Source organism: Rhinopithecus roxellana, chromosome 15 (assembly GCF_007565055.1).
Source record: "Rhinopithecus roxellana isolate Shanxi Qingling chromosome 15, ASM756505v1, whole genome shotgun sequence".
Taxonomy (NCBI): Eukaryota; Metazoa; Chordata; class Mammalia; order Primates; family Cercopithecidae; genus Rhinopithecus; species Rhinopithecus roxellana.
The window spans coordinates 26930789-26949721 of NC_044563.1; the positions used below are offsets into that span (position 1 = coordinate 26930789).

The 18933-nt window shown below is 36.3% G+C and overlaps 1 protein-coding gene across 1 annotated transcript in view; it reads right to left on the reverse strand.

The window, feature by feature from the left end:
* Positions 1 to 6128: 6128 nt before the first annotated feature.
* Positions 6129 to 18933, reverse strand: part of SLC5A12 (solute carrier family 5 member 12) — a 50377-nt gene continuing 37572 nt past the window's right edge. Inside the window, exons 12-15 of the mRNA XM_010389362.2 lie at positions 16421 to 16587; positions 14058 to 14161; positions 8721 to 8848; positions 6129 to 6565 (exon numbers count right to left, since the gene is read on the reverse strand). Of these exons, the coding sequence (XP_010387664.1) occupies positions 6416 to 6565; positions 8721 to 8848; positions 14058 to 14161; positions 16421 to 16587 (549 nt within the window). The 3' untranslated portion in view covers positions 6129 to 6415. The remainder of the gene's footprint in view (positions 6566 to 8720; positions 8849 to 14057; positions 14162 to 16420; positions 16588 to 18933) is intronic.

The following is an 18933-nucleotide window of genomic DNA, read 5'->3' on the forward strand; positions in this document are numbered from 1 at the left end:
GCATGTTGATATATGAAATTCAACCCTACCAGTAAAGTCTTCAGGGAAAATTAAGTATCTTTCCAACAAGTAATATGAACAGACTTTTCCAGTGATCTTTACCCAGCATATTTTTCTTTCTCTGGTGAGAAAAGAGAGATTGGGTGGCAGAAAAACCGGATGGCAAAGATAATTGTGGAAGCAATGTTTTGAAGATGATAAAGACAATTTAGAGTCTTTTCTGCCCATGCAAAAATGTCTAGTTTACAGATCCTACTTCAGTATCTGCTCTGCACACGCCCTGCCTTCTTTCTGGCTGAAAAACCACAGTGTAGTTCATCTGTTAACACTCAGAAGAAATGAAGATTTTTTTTTGTTGACTATGTTATGATTTATGAAGCTAAATCTAGTAAGCCTAGATTTTGGTGAAAACTCTAACCAAAGAATAAACAGCCTCATTTTCAGTGTTAAAGATGAAAATACACTTAAAAAGATACACAATTTTATCTTCCTAACATATACGTCCATTGGCCTCTATATTGTATTTTTCAAGTAGGAAAGAGCTATTGGAATTCTATAATTGAAAAAAGAATTTAGGGACGGCCAGAAGAGACAACAATGGATTTCTCCATTTTTATTCTCAATAGGAGAAATTATGTTGCAACCATATGTTTATCCAGATGATTATAAATATTGATTTTATTGTTCCTTTTCCTCACTACAGTTACCCTGCAAATCGTAAAAAAAAAAAAAAAAAAAAAAAAAAAAAAAAAAAAATACACTGTGTATTGTTATCATTAAACATTCCTTCCAAATTCTTAAATTCTAAAGCCAATTTAAGGAAGCTTTGCTCTGTTGAAATAGGCTGAATCAATTTTTCAGAAAGTGACCTTCTGGCATTCTTGAAAGTAGTTAACATAAAGGTATATAAACCTTTACGAAGTGTATTCCAAAGCAGTCAATAATGTTATCCACAAATTCAGCCTGCTTATATTATACTATACTGCAAATAAGTGATTTGAGGGTTGCTCACATTTTTTAATATGGCAATTAAATTAAGACATTAAACAAAGAATTACATGAAACTACTCTTAGCCTTTTAAATGTGTCAAAAGCAGATGCTGTAATAGGAATGAGGTGTTCTGAACACCTGTGCACACAATTGCTTTAGCAACTTAGGACACAGATGAATCGTTTCTGGAAATTCCTGAGGATAAGGTCCACAAAGGATATCTCCTTATTTATTGCTTTTCTTGATTTATAGTAACCTATTTTATTAAGTTACAAGCCCTCTTGATGTTTATTTGTGTGTGTGTGTGTGTGTGTGTGTGTGTGTGTGTGTGTGTGTGTGTTTCCTAACCCATGGTAAGCTAAATATTACAGGCATTATCCAAAACATCAAAAAGGAAGTCACGTTATATAATATGAAAAACCTTATTTTGGTATATGCTTACTTGGTCACCTGGTGGACCTGCCTTAATCTATAAGGTTTTAACAAAAGATTTTAGAATAGATGATTATCTTCCATTCCATTCCTAACCCTGTAGAAAATATTCACTTTGATAATTCCCATGCACTTAAATCAAAACTTAATTTAAAAAAATAATTTAAATAATTATATATAAATTATTTAACTATACTTGTTTATACGCATTTTTCCTAATCTTAACTAGTTGTCTAAACAACATTAGATTTAGATGTATTCTAGAACTCTGAAATTAAAAAGCTGCATAAGATTTTGAAAATACAAAAATACCGCATTAAATGTCCTACCAACGTACTGAAATATCATTGGCAATGACCATCTTGCTCCACAAGGTAAGATTATTTTTCTAATTTATGATGACAGCCTGACACTTCAAGAAAGGGTCATGTGGTGATTTAGAAGTTAAATACTTATGAGCTTAACTCTTTTTCTTCTGAAGATGGCTAATATTTGAAACACCAAAATATAATATTAGAAAAATGGGCTTGTGAATGTTTGTTATTCACATGGGTATTTGCAGATCTACATTGATTTACTCAGGAGATTGGGGCGGGAGAGGAAATAATGGTATTATCTCTTTCCAAGAACTACCAATAAAAACTACAGATTAGTTAATTCACTGTCAATGATGAGTTACCTTTGATTAGTTTATAAATTTGTATCATTTCCATGTGTACCATTGATATCAATTAAATTTCAGTTATTTGAAAATAGCTTATGCTACAAGATTATAAATGCTAGATAAAAGCAGTTACCTGTATAGTAAACCTAGTTAATTTACAATATTGAGATTAAGTCCATGAGACTTGTAAATATACAAATGTGCATATATATACAGCTATAACTTCCGTAATATTTTAAAACAATTTATTTCTAAGGGCACAATTAAAGGGAGACTCCTCTATTTTTTCCATAAATGATGTTTGATTAAGTCTGTAACAGCACAAAAATATTTCACAATATTCTCTTTGAAATACTATTTGAAAGCCACATAGGCAATGGTTTACTTTTTGTTTCTCTTTAGAATGAAATGGTATAACCCTATAAAGTCACGAAATAGCAAAGTTCTTATTTAGCAAACACTATATATAAACAAAGGGAAAAGACCCTCCCCACCTTCTGTTGCTATTTTGAGAGTCATAGTTGCTTTGAACTGTGCATTGAGTGATAAACTTGGGTTGAGATGCTGTTGACTTATCAAGGGTTACATGTACAAAATAATAATAAATCATAGTAATGACTATTGCATCTTTTAGTAATAAACTTGTTTATAATAGTAGTTTTCTCTCTTTTCAGAATTTAGGACCTTTAGAAAAGTTACTCTCTGGAAAATAATATTTTATTTAAACTCTGGCATTAAAAAAACTACTCTTTGGCCGGGCGCGGTGGCTCAAGCCTGTAATCCCAGCACTTTGGGAGGCCGAGACGGGCGGATCACGAGGTCAGGAGATCGAGACCATCCTGGCTAACACGGTGAAACCCCGTCTCTACTAAAAAAAGTACAAAAAAACTAGCCGGGCGAGGTGGCGGGCGCCTGTAGTCCCAGCTACTGGGGAGGCTGAGGCAGGAGAAAGGCGTAAACCCGGGAGGCGGAGCTTGCATTGAGCTGAGATCCGGCCACTGCGCTCCAGCCTGAGCGACAGAGCGAGACTCTGTCTCAAAAAGAAAAAAAGAAAAAAAGAAAAAACTACTCTTTGGAAATTTATGGCATGACTTTTAATTTATACATTCTGTTTTTCTTATTATTTCTAATTCTCAAAATAGTAACGTATATTCTGATCCTGCATCTTAAAAATCCTGAAGAGAAATAATGAAACCACTTAAGTTAACATGTACACCATGTTCTTCATATATTGCAAACCAAGTATTGAATGTTCCATGTGGGCCAGTTACGCTGTGCTAAGCACTTTATATGATTTACTTATATAAATCTTCATAATAATTCTATTAAGTAGGGATAATTTTTACTCCTTTTAATTGGTGAATAAAGTAACATTTAAAAAGTATCGCCCCAAATTACCTAGATTTATGTAAGAATTTGTGTTTGAACCTAAGCCATTTGACTCCAGTTCCTCATCTCAATCATAAGCTGTCGTAGTTCTTATTCTAAATGGTGACAAAAAAATGTCTGCCACAAAAATGAATTCATTCAGAATGAGTTAAAGAGCCATTGAGGTAATTCTGTTCCATTTTTACCAGTATCTGTGGTTGTGCTTTAAAATACAGTGTTGAGTATCAAGTTTGGAACATTTTAGGCCCCTCTAAAACTCATCATTCCTAGTGCGGTTTGTTGAAAATGTCTCTGGTCATGCTGTGGCAAAAACAGCCACGAGTTAAACCCTCTTCCATGGTGTGGATGGAACTCGTCACTGAACTGTCTTTGTACTGCACCAGTGGCCTTGGTATGACTCTGGACTGCTAATCCTTGGGAGGGCCTGAGAGGAGTGCTGGGACTCACTAGCTGAATCTATTGACTGCGCACTTCATAGCTCCCTTTTGCTTCATCACACAACAAACACGATTTTCATACACTGTGGAAGACAGTTTCCCATAGATTCCCACCTGCTCTCTACCTGAAACCCTAGATTTATGCCTGTTTGTTCAATTAAGAAGAATGGGGGGAGTCTCTACAATGACCTCTAAAATCTCTTGAAATGTCATCTGCTAATGCCATAAATTTCATTGCACAAGGAAGGCAGAGATATTTTTATATCTTGTATCTTCCAGTTGTATGACATTTTGATAACACTCCAGGTAAAATAATTAGGGACTGTAAAAGAACAAACATTTTTAAAACTTTCGCGGAAATGTACTGACCCAGTGAAATATCTTTAGGAAAATTTATGAGTAAAATGAAAAATTGTATGGTATATTTTGTTTTTATGCTGTCCCAAGTGGAAGTTCACAATCCTGATGTATTCCAAATCATATTTACATATATATGTATGCACATGTATATATATGTACGTGTATATAATGCCTACCATTAATTTATTCTCATCCTCAGAATTGCTGTTTTTTTCTTTTTATTCTTTCTCTCTCTCTCTCCCTCTTCCTTTCTTTCTTTCTCTCTCTGTCTCTCCCTCTTTCTTTCTCTCTTCTTTCCCTAAGATATTAATAAAGCTAACTAGGTTTGGATCAGATTTCAATATTCACAAAATATATATTCTAATTAATAAGAGTATCACAAATCATTTGGAAAATAATTGCATCTCTCAATTTGCAAATCCTTAGATCAACAGCTTAATTAGCATTGCCAGACTTTAAAAAATGTTTCCAAAAATTCTGCTCCTTCTCGTTTTCAGATATTTCTCCAAATGTGCCCCCTTTTGACCCTTTCCCTCTTATCCCAAATGTATTTTTTTCTCATCTCTCTTATAAACTGTAGCCCAATACCTTTTTTCTCCTTCTCTCTTCTCCTTTTCTATTTGAGTGGAGGGAGAGAAGGCAAGGATTGAGTTCTGTTTTATAAACTCCAGTGTGTCTGTTTTAATTCCTCCATTGATTTGTCTGTCTTTCTATCTTTTCTAATAATAGGTATTGGTATTGTCTATTGCCTGCTTCTTTCAAGGCTTTCTCTTTCAAGAAATATTTAAAGACAACCTTTGGAGTTCCTTATCCTTGCCTATTTGGACTATTTCTTCTTACTTTGCTAACGCACTATTTCTAGGCCTTTTGCTCTTATCTGGCCACCAAAATAAATATCTGATACTTGTCCTAATATATGACTCTCAGATACAACTTTGTTTCTTACTGTCCTCTGACTTGGCCCCTGTGACATACTGTTTCTTTCTTTTACCTTTTCAGAATTTTATTTCTTCGCTTCCTCCAAAAATCTTTCACTGCTCCTTCATTTGTCAACTCACCTTTTAATTGGCAATGCCCTCATTATCCAGAACTTTAAACATTATTTTCTGGACACGAACTATGAAGTTCTCCATTTTTGTTACCTTACTCAGGTGGAGTGAGTTGAGCTTGCTCACATGAGCTGAATGAGCAGAGCACAAGTCTTGTGGACAATGTGTTTTGTCCAAAGAAGAACACTATTGCTGGTGAAATCTTCTATAGTCTGTTACACTATTTGCAACGTTCTTTTACCAAATTCTATTCTAACACCTTCTATAGGACATTCCTTTTCTCTTAGCCCTGAAAAAAGGCTTCAGACTTCTTCCTGAGCTCTGAGGCAACTTTTCATTGTAAAGTGATAGAAAGGAAGAAGAAATACTGCGTGGACAACATAAAAGGAGCAGAGATTTTAGTTATAATCGCTCCCACTAGCCAGACATACCATATTCTCCTTCTGCACTTAGCTGAATTTTTTTTTTAATGTTTGGTCAGGACAGCTAATGACTGGAATGACTGGAAGAGGACCTAATAGTGGTGGTGAAAGGATGTTAATAGTATGTTAATAGTTATATGCCAATTGCAGCTACAGGATGGGAGATGGGTGGCATAAAATATGTCTACATGTATGTGAGGTGTGAGGTCAGAGGTGGATATCATTCCTCTGTTTTATTCCTCGTGGTAGAAAAGCAATAATATGCATATTCCTATTGCCCATTCTGCCTTTAAACTCCAAGATACTTTGATGGTTAAAAAACTACTAAAATGAAAATCCTGAAGTTTAATACGACACCAAGCAAACAGACTTTGATTTCTTGAATGGTGATGAAATCCAGTCCTAATTTATTCAAGAAGGAAGTAGTCAAGGACATTTGGAGCAGGTTGGTTTTTCTCTGTGAAAGTTGGAGTCTTTCAAATAATATCCTGGGAAACAGTATTTTGCACGTAGTAATAAATAAGTACAAATAGGCAGCAGACATCCCTGTCTGCTAGCAATAGCAACTATACAAGTCTACTAACAAATAGGCAAGAAGTATGTGGAGTTTGTGTGTTTGTGTGTGGGTATTGTGTGTGTCTGTGTGTGTGTGCATTCATACAGGTATTGCCTTAGAAATGGGTAATCTCAAATGCCATATTGTTGTAACTTTTGTCCTTAGGATCATAGCCTGGAACATGTACCAGGCTTTCTCTCCTGAGTCCGTTCTGTAAGACAGATTCAGCCCCTTGTTTCCAGGCACTGCCATTCTCAAGGTTTTCCTGAGGAAAATAGAAAGACACATATCAGCAATATAGCTTTGATGTATTCCAAATTAACCTGAGAGAATCTTGTTTAGGCCTTGGCTTCAAAAAATTATATATAAGTACAAAAGAAGCATAAACAACTCTGACCTAAGACAATTTCTAATTGATAACTTTGATAATCCATGTAAGGTACTATTTCTAATGATAATACAGCAAAAAGAACAATGTATTGAGCATTTACAGTATGTCTTGTGTTACATGAAGAAATTTTTACATCTCTCATTTAATCCAGCAATCCCATCAGGTAGTAGTATTACATTATAAGGAGAAACATACCTCTATCTCATATGAGGATGGCCCCCTTCCTACCAGGGAATAGGAGAGCCTGCTGATAATAACAGGGACACCTATACACAAACTCCCCTGCATGCTGCTCAACATTATTTTTTGGCAAAGAAGCCCAGTAGTGACACAAGGAGTGTCCCCTCCCATTCAACTTAGCCTTGAGAACAGAAGCTGGCTGCCTGAATTAAGTAAGTTTATTATTTATTCCAGGAAATTCTATCTTCCTGAGTCTGCAAACCAATAAATAACTTGATCCATTGCTTCTAGAACTTCCTCAAAATTCATTTATACAAACAATAGGCTGCTTAACCAGCTGCCTTCTCAGCAAAATAAATTGCTCATCTGGGTAAACAGCCCTTTTATCCAAAGTATAGATTGTTCAATGAAGCAAACTGCTTGCTTATCAAGCCACTGTTCAATTATCAAAACTGACTTTAGGATCCTCACCTGGCTATGTTTTCCAATTTTAAATTCTCCCACCACAGTTTTGCCCAGTTCCAATAAGAACCCTGAATTGAAAGATCTACCTTAAGTCACTTAAGCTCAGAATTCTATAAATGTCTGCACCTGACTTCCATACTCTGAGCCTCTCTGTAAACGTGGTGCTCTTACCTCCTGCCATAAGTAATAAACTCAGCTTTAGGTGATATACATATTATTCTGCTGTTTTCTGGAGAGGAGAGCAATGGGCAACTCAGAAATATTTGCCGTGATTCGGGTTAGGCTTCCCTCTCCTAAAATCATAAAAGAATAAAATGTCTGGGACTAACAGTGAATGTAAGTTTAAACTAAAAAGAAAAACACAACAACAATAACAACAACAAAAACACTCCTGCACTTAATCAAGCTGAGAAGACAGACACTGATAAGGCCAGCTGCTCCCAAGGTCTGGCAGTCATCAAATGCCGTAACAACCCTTTGAGTGACCATTGCACTCTTACCAATGCTGCCCCAGATAGCTTTTGGTCATTTTCTGCTTCCCATAGACCCCTTTAAGAATCCTTCAGTGGGAACCCAAACCTTACAAGACATGTTCTTCCTCCCTCTTGTTGAGGGTGGCATTCACCGATTCCTCTGAAGTACCGCACCTTGCTGCATCAAGTCAGTAAGTCCAATTTTGTCTAACTACAGGCTCTTTCTGGTGGTCTTTGGCTGATGAAACCTTAATAATACTTGGACAGTGTCTCTAGTACTGCCTGACCTAAACACACTTCTTTTTCCCAGAATCAAAAGAGCTAGGGAGTTAGAGAGTTAGGTGCATCTTGCTGCTTCTTTGCCTGTATAATCCCACCATGACCTTGCTTTCCATTTATATCCCATGGAACTGGAAATGCTTGTGTCCATGTTGCTCTGATAATCCCCCTCTCACCCATCCAGTTTTCAGATCAGAAAAGCTGGAGTTGAGGAGTTAAATAATTTACCCAAGGAATACAGGACATGGAACCAGGATTAATTCCAGGACTATCTGATGCTGAGGTCCATGCTTTGAACTATTATAGAAGAATGTGCCTTCAATTTGTTCCTTTTCTATTATTCGCTTTTATATTTTCCTGGAATTCACCTTCACAGGGGTTAAAACAAGCTTTGAAAACTAACCACCTGTAATGCCAATAATTCAGCTTCAAGGCACTTTTACCTATCAACATATTTATGTGCTTAAAAGCTGATTAGCTAAGGTAACTCTGAAGTTGAAACTCAAATTCTTTCAAGTTCTTGCAATCACTGCCTTCCCTTTCCAGTGCATCTTTGCAGCTGGTTTAAATAGGCAAAACCAGGAATCCCTTTGAGTCCATACACATTTTTAGAAGCTCAAACATCAGCTCACCTGCTCTGTACCACTGTCATGCTGAACTCCGCACCAGCATAGTGTTTTGTACTTCTTAGACCAAAAGCAAAATAAATTACAAACTGGTCTAATTAACAGTGGTTGAATATCCTCACCTCTTTGGCAACCTATTAACAAAAGAACAAATAGATTAGATAGTTGCAGGCCTCCAGGTCTTCCTTTACAAATTTAAGCATTGTCAACTTGAAAAGTAGGTTACTTTTTAGAATAAAAGTGAAAACAAGACTGAGTGGTTAATAAACAGAAATTGGTTAACTGCTGAAAGGGGTAGGAGTTCATTTTTAAACATCAACAAATTGTCAGGTCAGGTAGACTCATGACTAGAGTTAAACAGAGACAACCTATTTATTTTTAAATATCTATTATAGAAAACTCTATGAGTACCCTTCTTTGGCCAACAGAGGGGATAGCAGTAATTATGCAATTTCTTCCTTTAAAAAAGCTCTTGATTTTTTAGCCAAACCAGATATATTAATATTTGAGATCATCTAAGTCAGTATTTGTAAAATTAGAAAGAGTATTTTTATTGTTCCTTCTTTTCTTTCACCCTAACATCCTGAACAAGCAATATCCTCATGTTCCTCCCAGGTACTTTAAGCATTCCTCACACCTCCTCATGCCTCACACCTCCTTTTCCCTTCCTCAAAACATACCTGTTCAATGTCCTATTTCTTCAAATCCTGCTGTGGAACAGAGTCAAATTGATATTCAAACCAAGATGTAAAGGCCAGTGATGTTGCTCCTCCCAGAATTTATGCACATTTTAAGTCATAAAGACTATTCACTAATTCACTAATACCCTATATCATTCAAGGATAGTTATTAGTCCCATAGTCAGTGTAGTGTAAAGATACTAGAAGGAAGAGTGGAGTAGCGGTTATACCGTTGATCAAATTTCTTTTAAGTGCCAGATACTGTGCCCATCCACAAACTTTTTCTCAAACTGCTTTCTAGAGACAAGAAAAAAAATTGTAGATTTGTTTGGTTTTTGTATAAGACAGAGTCTCATGCTATTGCCCAGACTGGAATGCAGTGGCATGATCTCGGCTCACTGCAACCTCTGCCTCCCGGGTTCAAGTGATTCTCCTGCCTCAGCCTCTGGAGTAGCTGGGACTATAGGCACGCACTACCATGCCCAGCTAATTTTTTTGCATGTTTTTCTGTAGAGATGAGGTTTCACCATGTTAGCCAGGCTGGTTTCAAATTCCTGACCTCAGGTGGTCCGCCCACCTCAGCCTCCCAAAGTGCTGTGATTACAAACGTTAGCCACTGTGCCTGGCCAAAAATGTAGATTTTTAAAATTCTAAATTGAGGCTTAAACAATCTATTCCCTGGCATTACGTCACCCTGTCAAAAGACATTTGACCACATAGAATTCTACTAGTGTCGATAATAATATTTATCAGTTAGTCAGTGTATTCCACATACTGGGCACATTTTACATAGATTATCACTAATCCCTATAAATAGGTAAGTATTGTTATTCTCTTTCAGAGATGAGGAAATGGTGAACTTTTCTATGAGCTAATAAATGATGAAGTATATGTTTAGTTAAACATCTGTGATCTCACATTCTGTAACCCTCCATTTGTCTTAATGTGTGCATATGTGTGAGTGGCAGAGGAGGGGTTGCACAACCTCAAAATTCTATGCAAGGGCGTCTCTGAATCAGAATAATTTAATTTGGAACAAAGTCATTTCCAGGGTTTCAAACAGAGAAGAGTTTTGTCTCTGAATGAACCACAAAAGTGTCAAACACTCCAACAAATGATGGTGATCTATTATCTCTGAAGAGCACGTCCTGAGGTTTGGACAGGACCCTTTGCTTCATATGGATTTAGATTCTGTTTTCTTCTAGAAAAAGATAATATTGCCTTTGGGAGATAGTAGATGGTAAAGCGAAGTATAGAGCTATAATTCTCACAGATAGGAAAGTTGAAAATGAAACTCAAATTCTCAAACCAGAAGCTCTGTATTTGCCTTCAATCATGGATTTATCATCTCTTTCATGGGCAAGACCTTGGGGATTGAGCATCAGTGGACTGTTGAGAAAATTGGGTGAAACCAAGTTCGTCAAGAGGTTGCAGGACTATAGACATATTAGGTGAGAAAAGAGAAGAAGGTCAAAGGGGATGAGATCATTTCCTGTAGACAAGCAGGTTTTTCCTAAGGAAAAGAGAGTTCATGCTTATAGAGGAAATGTCACTAGATGTATAGTAACTTGGGGTGGTTTTGAGGAAAGTTCCCCTTCCTCTAAGCAGAAGCAACTCTATGCCAAGGTACTGACTCCATGAGCCGAATGCAACCTAGAATCCATTCCCTACATGGTCCCTCTACTGGGCACAAGACCCAAAACTCTCAGCAGAAGTCCTGAGTACAAGATATAGGCTTAAGTTGCAAGTCAGGAAAGTCAGATTAGAAGTGGCAAGGACATAAAATTTCAGAAACCTACGAATAAAAAGATAGTCTATAAACGTTCAACAGAAAGAATGGTATGAGTGTGTATGTGTCTGTGTGTGTGTATGTGTGTGTGTATGTATCTGTGTGTGTGTGTCTGTGTGACAGAGAGGAGAGAGAGACTGAAATAAGGTAGATTACATACAATAATCAGAAATTAGAACGGTATCAGCTTTCACCACAGGAAACTGAAAGCTAGAATATTTTTTATCTATCTCACATCATTATACAGAGCTGCGCAATTCCTGACAATTTATAAAGTAGTATAGTAAATTTCTCTGATGAGATGAATGATCTAATACAAAGATTAACTTTTGTATGTTAAGAGATCGATAGTAAATATTTTAGGCATTGCTGGCCAGATGTTTGTTGCCACTACTCAACTCTGCCTCTGTAGAGTGAAATCAACCATAGTCAAAAGCAAATAAATGGGCAAGCTCTGTTTCTTGAAAACTAAAAAAAAAAAAAAAAAAAAAAAAAAAAAAGAAAAGAAAAGAAAAGAAAGAAAGAAAATAGGTAGTAGGCCAGATTTAACCTTAATATATGGAACCATAATCTAAAACATAAACATAATAGACTGATAACTAAAGACTTCATATCAGAGACATGCAACTTTATGGTAAATGAGAAAAATACAGTAAGATTCAAATAAATATAAACTACTTTACACTGAAAAACAGAGTAGCATCAATCTCTACATACTGTCCTGATAATGGGATGTTTTGGTCACTTGATACACCAACAATGGTATTTGTTCTTGATTTAGGAAATGATATTTTCATTTCACATGTCTTAAATGGAAAAATGAAAAAATAACTTTCAGCCACCCAGCAGAATTTTATCAGTAATAATGAAGAACTTAAAGTGTATCTTAGCCCAAGATCTCCTTTCAGCAGCTGATACACAAAATGATTAATGATATAGACTTCCCGGAGTTGCTAATCAACACAGACATGATTCTATGTGTCAACATATATGAGTAACATAAACAGCATATCTTTAGGTGCCATATTTTATCTGGAAGAAGTATAATTGAATACATCACCTATTAAGACCAAATAAGACCAAGATAAAATATAACACAAGGAGAACAGGTCCACAAAAGGCCTCTGTCCTTCCTTACTGATCCTATTCTACATTTCAACATTATAAGACTTTTTAAAAGATTCAGTGGGTATTACAGAAGATTTGTTAAAGCCTCTTGGTGAGCAGACCTGAGGATATCAGGCTAGCACTAAGGCCTCATTTGGAAGACAGGCACCAGGAGGCAAGAACATCTGCTGGTCATGTTCAAAAATTTTTCCAAATGTTTGAAGGCATTATTAGACTTTGTTAAGAGTGTTCACTTTTGGTCTCAAGGGCATTTCACTAAGACCTGGTTCATTTGGATAAAAAGAAAACATAGGGATTAATACCAAAAGAGTTGTTCATGCTGAAAATGTGTAAGAATTTTCAATCAAATTTAATATAAGTGCTGCTGTATCAACATAACAGCATGCTAATTCTGGTGCACACATGGAAAATATAGACTGACAAACCACTGGATTTCATGTGTACACATTTCCTGCTTTAGAAGGAAATGTCCAGGCAGCTGAAATATTGGCTGTCTTCTTAGTTGTGACCGACCACTAAACTGAAATGTCTAGGTATATTCCTCTAGCATCAAGGAAGGAGTCAAGGATGTCAGGGTACTAAGGCAAAATCTAAACAAAATGAATAAACAATCTTTCGCCTGAAACTATTTAAATAAATAAAGACATTGAGAGAGTTGTTATTATGTGAAAGACTGGGGTTACAAGATTTATAGTCAATTCTTTATCATAGCCAATATCTTCTTAAATTTCAGTGAATGGCTAGTGACATCATGCGCAGAACAATAGGGCATCGGAACTTGCATATAACATTTCTAGTACACAGTCACCAGAAATGTTGCCATTCAGGTTTCGTGTTGAGTAAGAACGTTGGCCATTGTTCACTGGTATATAACAGTCATGGAAAAGTAGAATACCTTAAAAATTTTTTAGCTAAAATACGTACTTCAAGGAGGTGGAGGGACAAAAGTACAGTGAACTTATTCTACCCCATTATCTCCCACACTCTCACCACCACTACGAATTCCTCATGGGCATTGAAACCAAAAAGACATCAATCCATCAAAAGGGCAAGTATGGATGGTAGACACTTTGTGAAAAATGGCTGACAATGAAGCTGCTCTCTGCAGAGAACTCCACGACCTTAGAGGAGCAGCCTCCAAAGGACAACATAGGCAAAAACAACAGTGTTTTGCTTTTCTAGTAAGTTAGCAAAGGCTGACTTCATGAGATAGTAAGATGGTGATGACAAAAATTTTGTCTTTTACTGAGATGAGGCGAAAAGAACCACTCTGAATATTTAACCTTATTTACTCATTGTTATATTACGGAGGGTTTTTTATACTCAAGCCTCTGGGGAACATGTGTCAAAGCATCTTATTTTTTGATAATATATGGGAAATATTTGAATATATGTGCTTTTTTGTTTGTTTGTTTGTTTGTTTGTTTTTTGAGATGGAGTCTTGCTCTGTCGCCCAAGCTGGAGTGCAATGGCGCACCATCTCAGCTCACTGCAACCTCCACCTCCTGGGTTCAAGTGATTCTGCTTCCTCAGCCTCCCATGAATACATGTTTTATATATTAATAATCAGATACATAATAATGAAGGGTGCCTTTGTATGTCAGCTTTGAGAGAGTAGACATCTCTGTGGGAAGAAGGGTTTTTTTGAGAAACTTGAATTCAAACCAATAAGACAGTCAGCCAGTCCACCAATGCATGCACTAGCCTATATCTTCTTTAGTCCCAAAGGGAGGAATTATAACCAACCTGTTAGGAGGCTGATGATTACTCCAGCAGCAATGCATCCTAGGCAGCCCACTGCACTGTAGTAAAGGTAGGAGATTGAGTACCAGGTATCAGCTATTGCAGGTCTGTGGAAAACAGCACATGTCACCAATTCCATGCATTCTAAAGACCCACAGTGATGTAGAGGACTGCTCAGGATTCGTTTTAGGGCCTGTCATCTCAAAAGCCTAAAGCATAACTTCTTGTCATTTAAAAAATTATATTTAGACAAAATGTGCTTTGTATTCCACTCAATCTAATTCATTCCTGAATTACAAATATAACAATATAGATACTGAATCATAAGTATTACAATGAGGATTGTGTCTTTCATTTCATTTGTATTATTTATTCTTCAGACATTTATTAAGCCCAGATTTAGTGCTAGTGATTGTGACAGGCATTAGTGATCTAAAGATGAGAAAGTCACAAAGTCTACATATAGGAGCTAATAGATAATCATAAAATGGGTTGGTTTTGCCTCAGTAGAAAAGGTATAAAAGATTAAGGCAGCCTTCATAGTAGTATCAAATTCAGATCAATGCATGAGATGATACTTTAGCTCATTTTGAAAGAATAATTAGTAGTTAATCAAGCAAAGAGGGGAGTCAGGGCCAGGAATTACCATTCCAAGAAGATAATACAGTAAGTACAGGCAGGAGGGAAGAATCAACATGGTTCATGATGAACCATAAATAGGTTGAAATTCTTTGATATAAAATTTATGGAAAGAAAATGAAACTCAAAGGCAAATGGAAGCAAAATAATGGAGTGCCCATTAGGAACCTGAGTCAAAATGAATTTTATGGAGGAATGGGGGACACTAGTACACCTCTTGAAAAATAAACAGATTTTAGGAGAGTGGAAATGAACACTAAAAGACATTCCTATAAAGGAAATAGCTTGATTAAGGACCCAAATGTAGGAAAGAGTGGGATAGGCATAGGTAGAAGAGAAGACACAGAATTCAGAGTAGAAGGAAAACAATAGTTAATAACATTAAAACCACAGGAAAGTTTGGCAGATATTTAGCTCCAGGATAAAAAGGTTGCATTTTATTCCATAAGCACATGAATCATTGAAGTCATCTCCATGTGGTAGTAATGAGTTCAGGAAGGTGCTTCAGAACAAATAAATCTAGTGATGCTGGATAGAATGGGTTGTATTAGAAAAGAAGAGAAAATAGAAAAATGGAGGAAATCAAAAATACAAATAAGATAATTTCACTTTTCTGGACTTTGTAATGACGAGAGTAGCCTCAAGATTGACAAGGACAATGGAGAGGAGAAGATATGCCGGGCCAAGAGAGACTTTCATAAATGTAATTTGCCACATTATCTGGCCAGTTTGAGAAGGCTGGGCTCAGAGGAAATGAGCGCATACAGAGAGGTATTGATGATAATCAGAAAAGGGCTACTAAAAATGAAGTACTTTTGAGGATACACAAATAACACAAATCCTGTATTTTCTAGACTTGCTCTTACATATAATTAGAATGTGAGTTAACATTTATTAAAGTCATGTGTAGTGCCACTTGATATATATATACACACTCATATATGCATATATATACAAACAGATATACATACATATACACACAAACACATATACATACAAAGATATATATATATATATATATATATAGTCTTATCTCATTTGATCCTCTCAAAAACGAAGTATAGTAGGTACTAATACCCTCATTTTTCAATCAAGGGCTCTGAGAATTCAAGAAATTACAACTTACTAACTTGTCCAAAGATACAGAGGGAATAAATGGTAAAACCAAAATCCAAACCCAGGTATTTCACATTTCAAAGTCTACAATCTTCTCTCTACACAATAGTATCTGATGTGTTTTGATATTTTTGATCACTTATCCCAGCCAGAAGCAGAAAGGGAAATCCTTTGTTACACCCTGTGTTCATATTGTTTGGTTTAGAAGCCATAGGTTCATAGCAGTGCTCCTAACTCCACATACCTATAAGCATTATCCTCATTGCTCACAAACTTCTTCTACTCAGTTTTATTCTTTGAGGACACCATATTCCTCATACCCAGTCACCTTTCAACCCTTCACTATTTTTCTGTTTTGTACTCATATCTCCCATTAACTCTTTCACCAAATCCGTTTTTGTAGGTCTGAATACCTCTGTATTCAGACATACAATGGACATCTGCAGAAAGCTGCAGCTCTGCGTGGCACTCTTCAGTGCTGGGTACTTCCCAAAGTGAGTCTCACAAGAGAGCAAGATGTGTCTCATCATACTTATCTCTGAAGAGTGCACCTCCCTCTTACCAGGTGACCCACTCTCTGGGACTCAGCACCATCTTTAAAGTCAGCATACCTGCTGGATAGCACTGGAGACCCTGTTGCTGTCACATTTGATTTGATACATTGGTCTGTTGATAGAGGCAAAGGCCATGTCTTAGAGGCTGGTGCAGGGTAAATGAAGGCCCCAATGGCCACCCAAAATGACAAGATGATTCCAGTAAGAAGACCTCCTAGTGCACCCTGGATGAAGAAGAAAAAAGTTAATGGGAAATTTGACAAAGTTGTCTATTGAAAGAATAATGAGATGAGGAGTTCTATGCCTTAGAGATTCTGGCGTTTCACCCCAAATCTTGGCCACATGTTTTGGAAACACTCTACTCAAACTGCCTTCACCTCAATTCCTGTAATGCAGGTTTATTAAGGAGTGACTTGTTCTTTAAACGAAGACACGAGATAATTTCACATTGATCAATATATTTAGATTTCTAGCAATAATTATTTTTCTCCTTAGGGTTTCTTTCTCTTACTACTTAAAAAGCTGCTGAAACTTTGATTCTCATTAGAAGACTTTCAGAAGTTAAGGAAAATTTCAAATATTAGAGTCACTTTTTGTTATCGACAGCTTTTATACAGAAAATATTACTCCTATCTCTCTTCCTAAGTAACTGACAGGGTCCCCTGAATCCCTAGTTTTGAGTTTTTTTGTTTGAGTATGAATACTAGCAAGTGCGTTTAATAGTCTTGTCATTTAAGGTTTGTATTTCTTGATAAATAGTGAAAATTCAAAGAATCATTTTTCTTGTAGAGGAGGCATAACAATTTAGCAGAGATTAAGACCACTAGAGAATATAATCGAAGGTTTCTGGTCACTGCTAGGAAGCTGAGCCTTCTGAGTCAGAGAAAACAAACCTGTTGGCTTCTCTAGTTAATCAGAAAAGAATAGAAGAGATCGTGGTAAGAGTTCCAGAATGCTTTCTTCATTATTGTTTGAAGAAACTAAATCAGTGTGTGTGATTTGAATACTTGTGCCTTGGTCTAAACAAGTGGTCTGCAAATTTCTAATATAACAGTCAGACAATAAATATTTTAAGTTTCGTGAGCCATGCAGTCAGTATCTGTCACAACTACTCAGCTCTTCTCTTATAGCATGTAAGCAACTACAGAACAATACCCAAACGGAAGAGCCTGGCTGTGTTTTAGTAAAATTTTATTTATGGGCACTGAAATTGGAATTTGATATAATATTTTTGTGCCAGAAAATATTATTCTTCTTTTGACTTTTTTTTCCCAACCACTTAAGTCAAAACCATTTTTAGCTTGAAGGCCTTACCAAACACAGGAGGCCAGATAGATTTGGCTTGAGGCATATCATTTGCTGACCCCTGGACTACCAGTAAGTGGCAAATGGATTTCAACTGGACGGCTAACCCTGGTTGATCTATAATAGCTAGCTGGAGAGCCATGTTGAGACAGATTCTGAAGTTGCAGCCACATTCTGTGGGAAGGAGATCCATGATTGGTTAGTAGGATCAGTCATGGCCATTGATGAGGGGAGAAGTGACACAAATTTGTAATATTTACTATACTTTAGTAAATATCTAGGCAAAGGACATGTCTTAGAGGCTGATGCAGGGTAAATAAGGGCCCCAATGGCTGCCAAAAATGACAAGGTGATTTCAGTAAGAGAAATCAAGGTGGTTTTCCTGACCAAATAGAAAAAACTACAATGTACTAACATAGATAATAAATTAATGTTTACAGTGCACTGTAAAATCTTATGTAGTTAGCTCATATTTTTTTGTGGCTAGGATATTGTCTTCCCTCACATAATCTCCCCAAAGACATAATATTCTTGTCAACCCCAATATCAGACAGGTGATTAAGACTGCTTGGGAAGTGCTGCAAAGACCCGAATGCTCACTGCCCATCAACTCTTTACCTAGCCCAACAAGATTTATCTAGGAGAAAGGTCAGTAAGGGTCAGGTAGCCACAGAGACCTAATCAGGTATACTATCTGACACAGATATTATGGAATATCCTATAGTATATAGATAAATAAGTGTAAAGTCAAGCTTTCTGGAATCAAAAGGCTTTCTCGAAATACATGCATGTAAGTGTGCAGATGGCAATAACTGGAAAATGGCAATTCTGTTAGATTGAGAAAATCCTGCTATTATAAATGTTTTAAAAATATTGTTATATTATTTTTCCAGATAATTATTTATTTTGATTTATACTCAATACACAGTTATCCAACCAACATTTACTTGAAGACATACTATTAGCTTGCCAGAGCAGCAAAATAAAGATCCGGCTGTCAAAACCCAAGTTTGTCCCTTTTCCCCTATATAAGTTAGTTCATTAGTTTAATAAAGTTAGTTATAAATCTAGGTAACTATACACAGAAAACAATTAGATTTACATTTGTAAATATGAATTTTCAAAACTGTGTTTCAACAAAACTAGTCTTGAATTCAGAATCTATTTTACAATTAATGTTGTGGGCCTTTAATTTAGAGAAGACTTAATTTAATGTTAAAGAGTCAGCTTTCATGTCAGGATATATGGTAGTTCATAACTACCTC